We start from the raw sequence: 13,653 nt of genomic DNA, 5'->3' as shown, positions 1-13,653 counted from the left end.
ATTCAGGCCCACGCTCAATAATATATCAAGCTCCTCTCACAGAACACAAGTTAAAATATTATTCTAAATGTCAAAAGTTTAAATTTAAAATTTAAACTGAATAAGATATAGGATCGAATAAGTGAGAAGACAAATGTGATTGCGTGTAATTATACTGTGTTCGTACACCTGAGGATGACCTCTTGAGGTCGAAACATGTAATGTGATAGTAATAAAAATAATTTTTTGTTGTGTGGTCGGTAAATTGACTCTATTATTGCTTATTTGGCTATATTTACAAGCAGGGCTATAATAATGAGGACGCTTCAGCGCTACATTGTTGTAACATGTTGTAACGTGGCGTAAGCTGAATCTGTCGGGTACAAATGTAAAATATAATTTGTGACGAAACATTTGTCACCCCTGGTAAGAGGACGGACGTAATGTTGAGGACTTTATATTTAAACCTGTAGTTTAGAGAGAGATGGGTCAGCTGAAACCGCATGCGCGTGCTTTGTATTGTCTCTCTTCCTTGCCTTCTCTCTCCTCCGAGAGTTTAATCACAACTGTTGGCAACTTTTCTCTTGCCCTTCCGCACTGCCTAAGCTATCCAACATGTCGGATGGGGTGTTACATGGAATAGGACAAGGTATCTAATGATTGGTTAAATTTGTTTATAACAAGCAACTTCTGCCTTTTAATTTTGGGCGTGTACGTAATGTTCTCACTGAGATTTATCAGAGTTTTCTTGAGTTCACACAGTCGTGTGCTGCTAGAAGTTTCAGAAAAGGCGATTCATCCTTACTCCAATATGTCTTCTTACTTATCATTCGTACACCTTGCTGTAACTCACTCGTTGCAGTTTGTAGTAGACCGAGCTGAAAACTGAAATAATTCTGACATAGAAACTCCTCTTTCGTTTAAGGGGTTCTATGCATTTCAAGTAGAGTGACTACAAGGAAGATAGACACTCAACATATGAAGGCACTGTAATAAGAGCGTTTTACTTTACCCCCAGGTGAAGTGGCCTGATTTCTCCCAGGAGTTATAATGGAATTTCCTATTTTGAATTTGAATAATTTTGAATAAACTTGTACATAACGTTTGTATATAACAGATTAATCTTCTGTATGCAGCCACTTTCTTCTTCCTCCTCTTTTTCCTTTGAAGGAATCCTCTTCTCTGTTCCCATCTCAGAATTAATCTGAAAACTCTTAATATTATAGACAGTTGGTAGGACTGCTTGGGTGGGGATTAGAGAGTCGCAAGGCTGCTACATATACGGGGCGATACAAACACAGAAAACACGCAAACATACATAGTACAAACTTCGAGTGGGATTCGAACCCATTATCCCAGAGTTTAAGAGGACGATCATAAAAATGTAAACAGTAAAATACTGATGTTACACTACTTATACACGTATATTGTCACGTGTAGGGTGGTACGCATGACGAAAATGGCGAGTTCTAGCTCGGAGGACTGGATTTATTAGCACTTTGGTTACAATCTCTCCTAATCAAATTTAAATACAGCGCTATTGTTGATGTCCACAGTTCACCGTTACACACGCACTAGGATTCCCAGCCTTCACTAGTCGTCTCCTGGTAACGGAATTAAAACAGTCTGACTGTGACTAAATCTTCTAATCACACACCAAGTCGTCACAGGTCACTTTCGTGGCTGTCTTCCACCAAAAACTCAGAACTGAACACACAGCGCCATTGATCTGTAAGGGAACTCCTTTGCACCGATCCTACGGAAAACACAGTCTCCCATTGTTGTGGATACATGTTTTCATCTGCGTTGCCTAGCACACTATAGATCCGTGCTGGGCGCGGACAGCATAGAAAACACATTTTCCCTTATAGTGTTGCCTGCATTCGTGTTTACAAAGCTGTTGCCTGGCAACACGTTGATCAAATCCGTTACAGTATGTTTCACCGCAGGTTCTAATAACGAAAAAACGTGTCTTCGCACATCTTTTCTATTATTTACCCCTCTAACACCAGAAGGTGATGTGCTACATACATCTGTCAAGGTTACGTCTTCCCGTAGGGCTGCACGGTTAACAGTATGCTTGCCATGATGAACGTCCAGGAGTCATCTTTTCACATGTTCCTTATACACATACAAGACAGATTTCGTCCTGTGTTTAACCTTAAGTTGTTTCCTAGCAAGGAAGCAATGGTAGATATAATTATATTTAATATTATACAGGGTTTTAAGAAGGTTGCAGGATTTAATGGGGTATAATACGTACTACTTAAATAAGCAACAACATCGCAGTGGAACAAGAAGAAGGGGCCGTTGTTGGTCAGCGGCCCGATATAATTCCGTGTAAATTCCCAAATGTTTTGCGAGGTGGACATCGTTGCCTGTATTCCAGCACGGCAGCCCCACTACGAAACTCATATCGGCGTATTCTCCATTTGTAAGCGTGTTAGACATTTTGACTACGAGTGCACTGCAACACAACACTTGGTCGCATTACAGCAGTTCCTGCTCGCTTTACTAGAGCGTAACTCGATAACGTTGTCGAATCGACCTGTAATTTATCGGACATTTTTTGCTCAATATGACCTCTAGAACACTATCCTGATTTCTGGGCAATACGCCACGAAACACTCTGTATGTCTAGGGTACAGCGTTCAGCCGCAGGACACAGAAGGGCGCAGCCTCTGCACTCCAAGTATTCTTGCCAACATGTAAGAAATGTGAGTTTAAAATTACAAAAATAAACTCTTGAATTGGGAACACTGAAATAAGAACATGAATTTTACCCCTTTTCCTTAAATATAAGGATTTTGTAGGGGAGGTAAGTTTCATGCGGTCCCGGCCCATCTGTTCTGATTATCACCAGCGGCCACTGAGAAATACTGCTCTTTGATATTAAATAACCGATTTAATATTCTCATAGTTTCTTGGGGTGGGGTGAGACTTGAGTCCACTTGGTACGTCGATCACTAATTGGCCTATTGTACCAGCCCCGGATGATAGATGATGATGAATGTGGAGCAGTCGGTGAAATGAAAATTGGCAGGGGAAACCGAAGTACTCGGAGAAAAGTTACCTCAGTTCCACTTTGTCCATCACACTTCGCGCATTACCTGACCTATGATCGACCCCGGGTCGCCATGGTAGGAAGCCGGCTACTAACCGATGAGTTGTGGCAGGGCCTAATATTTTCGTAACCGAAACAAGAAAATTAGAAATCTGTCTTGGAATTTCTACTTGGCATTATGGGATGTCTTAAACATTTAAAGGAGTTGCGTGTGTGCAGTGGCACCGGCTTTCACAACAAATTTCCTTTTGTTCCAGTGACAAGTTATGGAAACCAAATTATAGTTACACATTTTTCTAATATGAATGCCACTGCAACCGACAGATACAGCAACATCCTCAGCAAGTTACGTGAAGAATTCTGTAGATAATTTAAAGATCTCAAGGAAGTGTAAAAAGAAATTCAATTGTGCGACTTGCTCTTTTACATGTAATATTCAAAGACTTGCAATAACCTTCGACTGAAACTAATTAGCTTGCATTGTGATAAAAAACTAATAAAGAAGTTCAAGTCTGTGAAGTGTGCCGAATAATTTATTAATTTTTATGTAGGAGGCGCCTGGAATTTGATTCCAAATATAACAATTCTAAGGAATTTAAAAAGAAGATATCAAATTTTTGCTTCTACCAACAACTGTGAACAGATACTTTCCTTTGATGAAATTAAGAAAATCAGATTTAAGGGTGTGGATGGTTGATGAACATTTCTTTAGTTTTTCTCATTTAAAGATTAACATTTACACCAAATTTTGGAAAAATTATCATCAATTTGAAACAGTCCCATTTTTCGCATAAGTTTAGTGATAAATGATAATAAGTCGAATAATTTAGGCATTTGCCCGCCCTCCTATATTTTAAACATATACTTGAAATTACTTATTTCCAAAATTGCACAAATTAACCTTTTTCCGGCTATCAGAAATGACGATTTTATATATTATTTCTCATAATTTATTTTTACTGACTGTAACAGAGATAAAACAGAACCTGATTACGCAACTAAACCAATAGAGACTGTGTTCATGAGATGACACAGTTACTAACAGAAACACACGTGGCTGTCACCGAGCCCTTCAGCGACGAAGTATTCCCGCATCTGATATAGGATCTGTTCATGTATCTCTGTAAGCTTATTTTCCCCTACCATATTCTCACTCTACCCATGGTCGGATCTGTATTTTAGATAAGTTATCCACAAACTGCGAGCAAACTTCCGAAAACCCGAGAACATACCGCGAGGGAGAGTTAGATGCAGCCTCTGTACAAAAGCACCAAATATGAAGGAGTGTAAGGGATGGAGCGCCAGAGCGTAAGGGAACTGGGAGCAAAACAAGTCACCTTCGTTCCCGGCACTAGATGGATACTCCCTGGTTGCTTCGTTCCCGAGAAAAGGACTACAGGTACCGTCATCAGCATTTTATAAAAAGATAACCTAACCAAACCTAACCAAACTGAAAGTAAGTAGTTACTATAGGATTCTGACGATGGTGTATAACACATAGAGATATTGGGTTTTCGGACTTTATCCATCGTCCTGGTTTTTAAGATTACTAAGAAAAACACGACGTTTCGGAAACTGGATCTGTTTCCGTCCTCAGGTCAGGGAAAACACCTATTCTGTTGGGTCCTTTAGAAAGAGCTGGATTACGGCTAGCTCTTTCTAAGGGACCCAACAGAATAGGTGTTTTCCCTGACCTGAGGACGGAAACAGATCCAGTTTCCGAAACGTCGTGTTTTTCTTAGTTATCTTAAAAACCAGGACGATGGATAAAGTCCGAAAACCCAAACTGAAAGTAGTTCAAAGGCACATAGGAGTAAAAAAACTTGCTTAATGTAAGTCCGGTTTTTGTGCAAGTTAAGCAAGACACATCAATATATGAGGCTTACGAACCACGTGACCCTAAATTTCAACAAAAATACGGTTGCAGTATTCTTGGATACTGAAAAGCCTTTGATACAACATGGCACCCTGGCCTGTCTTATATATATTATTTAAAATTAGAATTTTAGATCAGCAAAATCAAGTTAACTGGGTCTTTCCGCTCAATTAAAAATTTGAGAATTTCAGTCCAAGACGAAATGTCCACAACAAGAGAAATTCAAGCTGGGTTATCACAAGGTTCATCCCTGTCCCTGACATTTTAAGTATGTATGTAATGCCCCCCAAACACCAGATGTTTAACTAGCTCCGCTTTCTGATGACAGTTGTATGTGTGTCACAACTATTTTCTACAGAAAACTTCAACTAGTTCATAATACAATCTGAATTTCCAACATCTACTTTTTGGCTTCCAGAAACACTGCCCCTCTGCAAGGGATGGATTTTCAAATGAAGACAGCCTCTTCTGTTCTCTCTTCAAAGTGAGCGATGGGCGATGGAACTTGGAGGAGTTTCTGGTATCTCGTGGCAAATCAGTGAAAAGCTATATTGCCGGCATTCAACCAAACGTTGTCGAAGCTGATTTCAAAACAGTGACTACAGCACACAGCATTATATGGACTGACAACCACAGGGTTGATATAGGGCCTAAGGGGAGAGTGAGGGGACATGACAGTTCTGTATTATAGACGAACATTAAACTTTTCTCATATCAGTGAAGATATAACATCAGATTTCAGTGACAAAGACGTGAGGTTCAGAACAATAAAAGAAGAAAGTGACAAGCCCGTATACATGGCCCAAACCAAGAGAGACGTAATTTCATCGCAGAAACGATAAAATGGAGGAAGGTTCTGGATGTATTAATGGTGACATTATTGTTTTCATGCATGAATTGTGCTGCTTTCGGAAAGTTTGCAGATTGATTGCCGAAGTTGCAGTCAAGTCGAGAAGGAAAGAAAATGTTTCCTTGAAGCGTTGTGAGTCCAGGTTGGTCGCCGAATAAAAGGAAAGTGTCAACGGGGAAATGTTTCTTGGAATTTTCCGTATTGCCGTGGATGTTGAATGGGATGATATGCCAGCCAATAGAGTCACCCGCATGGGAATTAAGAGTCGGTTAACCCACTTTACATTCAGCTTCTGAAAATGCAGCTGTAGTGAATACTGGTGTCTCAGCTTCGTGCTCGACTCCTCCGCTCGCCTCTGTTCGAAGTCAAGTTAATTCCTCCCATAACTAACTCCATGATGCCCACTCATTCCTGAGACGCCAGCAGCTGCCCAGCCACTCAAGAAATTCCGAGCATTTTATGGGACCCAATTGTTCTGTGCCACATTCACAAAAGCCCGCCACTGCTCTCTGTTCTGAACCAGATGAATCCAGCCCATGCTCCATCTTATTTCTCTAATATCCATTTTAATATTATCTTCCCATCTACATTTTGGATTTTCATACTGGCCTCTTTTCCTCTGGTTTTCCCACAAAATCTCTGTATGCGTTTTTATTTGCCATGAGTGCTATATGCCTTGCCCATCTCATTCTCCTTGACTCCTCCCAGAAGTAACCAAAATCTCATGTTTGTTGTGCGACTTCTCCAGGAAGTTCATAAGTGCAGGCAACACAGTGGGTGTAATGCCTCTCAGTTGGCATGTTCTGTCAATTAAACCTCTCTTCAGGTGTGAATTAAGATTTCTGGCTGTATATATGTCAGATGTTTCCAGAAAAAATTAATTTTAGTCCATGTCGGTTGAACTCCCATCGAACTGTCTCATAGTTCTCGAAAGTTCTTCATCTTATAATGTTTAAGAAGTAACTGCATGGAAACTGAGTCCTTCTTGAGAATCCGCTAGTTCAGCTTCTGAAGAAGTTCCCAGCATTTTACGGAACGGAAGTTTCATTATATGTGTTCACAAGAGCCCTCCACTGGTCCCTATCCCGAGCCAGATCAATCCAGTCCATACTACCCCATCCTATATATCTAAAATAAAGTTTAATATTATCGTCTCACTTACGTCTAGGGTGCCATGTTACCAAGGCATGACGCGACGTCGGGTTGCGGAGGGAGGGGGCCGTCTCCAGATGTAGAGGGCTACTACGAACATATTGAATATGCAGTCGCGGACGGCAGACATTGAGTGGTACTCCAGCTTGGGGGTTGGGCGTGAAGCTAACATTCCTCATCGTAAAAAATAATGTTAGAAAATATATGTTACATAAGAAAATTATATAATATAAATATAGTAAAATAATACTGCATTTTATGAAAGGTCAATTAATTCTGCCCATTGTGACCGATGGAGTTTTTTCTCCTTTTTAATATTTCACCTTTAACATGTTTTGGTCTTATACACCGTCTTTAGGAGGATACCGATACAGTTAGAAACCACCATTAAAATTGTTTTCTGAATATTAATATACTATATACGTATATACAATGTTATCATAATACAATGAATACAAAATCTAATGTTTTAACAACTACAGCGGCTTGTACTAACACGTTAAAATATTTATAAATTACAATTAGTAGATTTAAAAATATTTTGTTAACATTTTTAAACCAAGGTAGTTAGTGTCCGTTTTATTTCTTCTCTTCGAAGGAAGCCAAGCGTCTACCGCCTTGTGGTTCTGTTGTTTGAAGAGTAGGATTCCTCAGTGTCGACCTGTGATGTTAAAATATTAAATATTAAAAAGGAGAAATAAGCTCCATCAGTCACACTGGACTGAATTAATTAACCTTTCATAATATTGTTAATGTGACGGACCAGGATGAAACAAATCAATACGGCATTTCTTTAAATTTCTAATTTATTTGAACATTTCTTTGTTCGTTCTGGAATATACGACAATGTGAGGAAAAGTAACTTACGACTCTCTGCAGTGCAATACATTTACAGTTGATTGACTTTGCCAACAGCAAAATTAATGAATCTATGCAGTGTAGTCTATCCCTTGGATTCGCTCTTTCAACAGTTCATTTGTATCTGTCAACACCCGTTTTCCTCGGTTTGAACATTTAGAAAGATAAATCTTAGGGGCATGTAAATCTGCTCCCTTCGACACACAGCGGTTAGTCTCAAGAGTCTGAAATGTATTTGTAAATTGATACGAAGTGAAGTCCTACTTGAGAATCCAGTAATTTCTCAGCGTTGTATGGAATCCGAAGGATCGCTAATGCCATGTTCACATGATTGTATCATTGATTTCTAATCCTAGCCAAATGAATCTACTAAATTATCCTATTTCCTTAAGGTAACATTCTTACGGTATGGTCCTCCCATCTACTTCCCACCTCTGGAGTTGGTTTTTTTTGTTATTATGTGTATTTGTGATTACGTTGGGCCAAATATACACAAACGGAAATGATTATACAAAAGAATTTTCACAGAAACTCAAATCAAAGAATTCATCGTATGAATGAACATCACTGTGACTTTCTCAGCATTCGAATGTTAAGGACTGTTACAGCTCCTAGCATTTGTCTATGTTGCTGTTTCAGTGAACATTTCTTACTCGCTGGAAACATGCAAGCTTTACAAATTTTGTGTCTATACATCCCATTCCATTTTGTCACAGTTTTCATAAAACAAGATTATGAAATTTTAACCAATGTTTCTCACCTTTTCTTTATGCAAATTGTTACAGTATGAAGTCTGCGCAAATTATCGAGGTAGAACCATCATTGTACCGTTCTGAAATGTTATAAGATAAAGCATGAACATTTTTCTAAAATAATTTTGATGAAATACGTTAAGCACCTGAATGACTTCAAGTGAATAGCATAGCTTGGTTTTAAATTCAGTTGCGGAGCCATGATGACTCAGTCACTTGATTGGCTACGAATTGTAAGACTGGGGTTCTGTCCCTGGTGTGCATGTTGTTTTCTCTCTTCCTTGTAATGTTAGATGATCCCAACCAGCCTCCAATTTAGTAGGCAGGTACCGGGGATATTTCCCTGGTATAAAGAGGCCGAAGCGTGAAATTGATCACTCACCTTAAATTAATTTCGAGGTCTCGAATGTTACAAGCTTCACCACAAAAGTCCCTATGTGCCTTCAGTTTATTTTGCTTTTTCATAAAGGCAACTTTATTTTGCCTTTCATTTTCATTTTAAAATTGCCCAGAATGTCATATGAACTGTTTTTGCTTGAGCTTCTTAAAAATTTTATTCCTTTGTATTTTTTGTTCGTTACATCTGGGAATTCCCGGGCACAGGAATATTAAGCTTGGTACAATTTGTTTGAAATTTAATCACAGTGATACATTGGGATCTATTAATTTTGTAACATTAACTGGTTCTCTGTTCAAAATTTCCCTTGTATTTCATTGTTTTTTGACATAAACGACACTTTATTTTATCTTTCAGTGTCATTCTACAAGTACTAAGTTCTTCATATTGTGGCGTATTTGATCCATGCAAAAACGGTTGAGCCACAGAAACAACCGTTGATAAGTAAAATACGCAGGCAACAATAAAACAACGGGGTTATGCAACGGCTCGGTAAACACACTTCCATGTAGGCGGTGACGTCACACAATACAACAGTGTTTTATTTGTGTCCGTGCAGCCTACGCACAACAGTTCTTAGCCATTACGTGACTTGTGTTTTATCTGTGATCTGCAGTAGAACTGTGTTTTTTGCTTCGTCCGTGCCGCGGCCATATATCACAAGTCTGCTTGCAGCTGAGAAGAGTTTTTAGTTGATTTCCGAGGTTCCATTGTGACTGAACAAAAAATGTCAAGAAGACTTCATAGTGATCTGAAGTGCTAGTTTCTGTGTGGAGATCCGTTGCCAGGAGACGACTAGAAATAGACGCAGAACCCTAGTGCGTGTGGGACGGTGAGCGGAAATTGTGTGGAATGGCGTAACTTTGTGGTTTGGAGCGATTGGGAGAACTTGTAGCTGATGTCCTGGTGATTCAAATCGTGCGATCTGGAACCCGTTACTTTCGTCACTAGTACCCCCCATACACGTGACAATATGAACTTTTTTTTTTGTTAGTAAATCTTTTACAACTATATCCCCTTGATAGAAAAACACTCCTCACCAAATATAATAATCAAGTCAAGGAGGATAGGAGTTGCAAAACATATAGAACGCATAGAAAGGGATAGGAATGCATACGGGGTTTAGATGAGAAACACAGCAGGGGAGATGCCGCTATGAAGACCTAGACGGGAGAATAATAAATGGCTTTTAGAGAAATAAGATGGGATATGGAGGACATTTTTCTGGTTCAGGACAGCTACTAGTGGCGGGCCCTTGTGAACACGGTAATGAACTATCGAGTTCCACGATTTTCTTTTAATTAGTCAGAAGTTGGGAGACTGTTTCTCAAGGAGGACTCGGCTCCATGGATTTTATTTGCACTGTTCACGCAGTTCTCATAAACGTTCAAATTTCTGCGCGGTTATTGATATACTGTCATGTTTCATGTCATTATTTTTGCTACGGTTATAAAATGTGTTTATAACATGATCTTCTAACGTCATATCTTATAATTCCCAGACACAGGAAAAAGTAAAGTTGTCCCTGTGCTTAATTAAATACTGTAGCATGAAGACATATTGAGGGAGTGGAGATATAGCTCCATCATTCTGCACATCGGCACTAGATGGAGGTGTGTGATCAACTTTATTCCCTGTCCGCTTTATCCTCAGGGATATCGCACCCCGACACCCATGGGATAAGAGACTGGGTGGGCCTCAGGTTTGGCCTGAACGCTGTGGAGAATAGAATAACTTTCCATGCCGGGAATCGAACTAGGGCGGTTCAGCCTGTAGCCCGTTGCTGTACCTACTGAGCTATCCCGACTCCCAACAGAGCGGGTATGCTCGGTAAAATTAGTATGGGAATCGATCGCAGTAATACATTAAGTATACTAATTTCATAGTATTGCCAAGTTCTCTGCTCAGAACTCCTCTTCCATACAAGCTATCTCACGCCAGGTATGCAGCTACTCAAGAACTTCCCAGTATTTTATGGAACCTTAGGGTTTATTACCGTGTTCACAAGAGCCCTCCACTGGTCCCTATCCTGAGCCACACAAGTCCAACCCATGCCATCCAATAATATCACTCTGAGATCCATTTTAATATTGTCCACCCACCTACGCTTTGGTCTTCCCAGTGGTCTTCTTCCTTCCGGCCTTCCCACCAATATCCTATATGCATATCTCCTCTCCCCAATTGTGCAGGCTGTCTTATGACTGAAATTCATTTCAGCTCGAGAACCACTTTACCTAGCACGGCAAATATAAACATATCGCTATCTTTTATTCTGGAAGTACCCACTTCGAATCTCGATTGATACATCATGCCTCGTGACAGTTCCCTCGAACCCCTGACAATACATCGCCAGTTATTGCTAAGTTTCTTTGTGTTGCCATAAATTCCTCCAGTGAGTGCCCCAAATAGGGGCCGCTTCCTCACCAATCCTTTCCTCCACATCATGCCATATCATTCTGCGCTGAACTGTGTTTGTGTGTGTGTGTGCAGGCCGTTCGCACAACAAGTCCTTCGTGCTGTTCCGCCTGGGTACGCGAGCGTCGAATGGCGTCAAGACGTTCGCGGAGACTGGACGCACTGACGTCCTGGAAGAGCAGACGCAGGGTGAGGGCGGCGTCTATGATGAGTTCAACGCGCCTCCCATCGGCATTGGCGCCGGGCGCACAGAGGCAGAGTTCTTCGTGGACGGGAACCATTCCAGGGTATGGCAACTTTTTTCCTAATGCTGAGTAAGGCGGCCCATACACGTACGAGTCTGGCTCGCGAGTCCGGCTCGGCGAGCTTGACTCGGGAGCCAGGCTCGGATTAATTTCACCACACACACATGAGCATGACGACCCACACACGGACGAGTTTGGCTCATTGGAACCCGAGCCGAGTCGGACTCGCGAGCAAGACTCGTAAGTGTATGAAATGTAAGCTCTGTTTCCAGATGCGTTCTTCGGAGTCCTGTGTTTCTGTAGGTAGGTGTGGCGTGTTGGCGTTCATTTGCTGTAATTACAGACCTGCGTCAGTCAACATCTGCAGATTATAGTCTTCTAATATGTGACACTCTGTATCTATTTAATTATTTATGTATACATTTGTAGCGTGTTTAACAAAAATTAAATAAATCGGACTATATAGAGCCTAATGATTATATAAGTGGGTAGCATTGAGTAATGAACTGGGAAGGATGTGGAAGGAAACGGTCATGTCTTAATTTTAGGGTGCTTCACCCAAATCTGTTCTGGAAGACCTGAGATGAAGCACGCAGAACATCAGTCAGGCCTACGTTCGACTCGGTCACCTTCCAAATATCAGAAGCATTAATTCTTAAACCAGCTTTATTAGCGTAACGCCGTACAGATTGGTTCCCGTTTATCAAACTACATCTCGTGTCATCCAAGAGGACCGTAACCTGAGTGCTCACTACCGTTACGAACCACAGACCTCAACACTGTTTCAGTCCGGGATGAAACATTTCATAACTCCACCCACTCACGTTTTGTGATACGTGCAAAAGGCATCGAGAAATTGTTACGGAGCTCGAGGGCGCAATGTATTTACGCTCATAGGCTTGAGAATTTCGATCAAGTTTTAGCAATACAGTGTGGGATGTCATTATATGAAGAGACTGTTCTATTGTATTTATTACAGTTGCACAGTGTACACAGACGAACTTGAGTTTGAAGAATTGAAGTACCAACAATATTACTGCTTGCAACACCCACACCACTTTTCTTTATAGTCAAAGTCAAAGTCACATTGCGACTGACGGTCAGTCAGTCAGTCAATCAGTCAGTGATTCTTGGTGTCGAGCCCCTACCGTTTGACAGTTACGGTCTCGCTTCTGTGGGGCGCCCTCTCTGACGAGAAGACGGGTCTGTCTTTTGTATATGCTGCTGGCCCTTGCCAGTGCAGTCTTCCCTGGGTCCGAGTCCCTTGAGACTTTCCTTTTCGCCGCCTCCTACGATTCACAAGGTCACGGTGGAGGTATTCTACCCCGCCTCCACACGGGGTTGTCTCTTCTTTATATCCAAGTCCAAGTCACATTGCGACTGACGGTCAGTCAGTCTGTCTTTCTATCTTGGTGTCGAGCCCCGGCTGGGGATCATGACCAGATTTCTTTTTGTTTTTTTGTTTTTCCTTATATGAAAGTTACTGTCCTGTCCATTTGGGGCGCCCTCTCTGAGGAGAGGACGCGTCTGTCATTTGTCAGTCATAGTCCGTATTAGTGAATCCATTGTCAGTATTTACATATATTTACAAATTTAATCTCAATTCGCCATATCCTACTCATTACTTACTTTTCTCTGTGTCTTATAACAATAAACTACGGAAAGGCGAGGAACCATCACTGAACCGCTACGTAGCAACGAACTCATATACCTCATTCATTTCCACAGGGTTGGAAGGCTGCAGAATTCCAGTCCCGGTGGAATAAACGCGGGAAATTTTCCACCCGTCCCTTGACCACATCTGTAACTCCGTTGTTTCTATTCGCTGCTGAGGGCAGCGCCACAGCGCATGCGCAACTACCGCACGGCTACATTACCTTTAGGGGCATAATGTATGGGACGTAAGATGTTATGGTGAAGGGCGAAGTAACAGGCTCCCGCACTCAGCGAATGGGTCAGTTCTTTCCCTCTCTTCCATGACATGAGCGTCACCAGCGCCAGCAGTTCCTCTCACCAACTGAAGTGTTCAACTTCATTTCATTGAAGGTCTAATCAACCTGTATGT

General features: G+C 41.1%; 1 protein-coding gene across 1 annotated transcript in view; it reads left to right on the top strand.

Moving 5' to 3' along the window:
* Window positions 1–13,653, top strand: part of LOC111869872 (spondin-2) — a 391,543-nt gene that overhangs the window by 342,072 nt on the left and 35,818 nt on the right. Inside the window, exon 2 of the mRNA XM_023861711.2 lies at window positions 11,419–11,630. Coding sequence (XP_023717479.1) covers window positions 11,419–11,630 — 212 coding nt within the window. The remainder of the gene's footprint in view (window positions 1–11,418; window positions 11,631–13,653) is intronic.

The sequence above is a fragment of the Cryptotermes secundus genome, unplaced genomic scaffold (assembly GCF_002891405.2).
Source record: "Cryptotermes secundus unplaced genomic scaffold, Csec_1.0 scaffold439, whole genome shotgun sequence".
NCBI classification, from domain to species: Eukaryota; Metazoa; Arthropoda; class Insecta; order Blattodea; family Kalotermitidae; genus Cryptotermes; species Cryptotermes secundus.
Note: the sequence above shows the minus strand (reverse complement) of the source record. Positions and strands in the feature narration are given on the sequence as shown.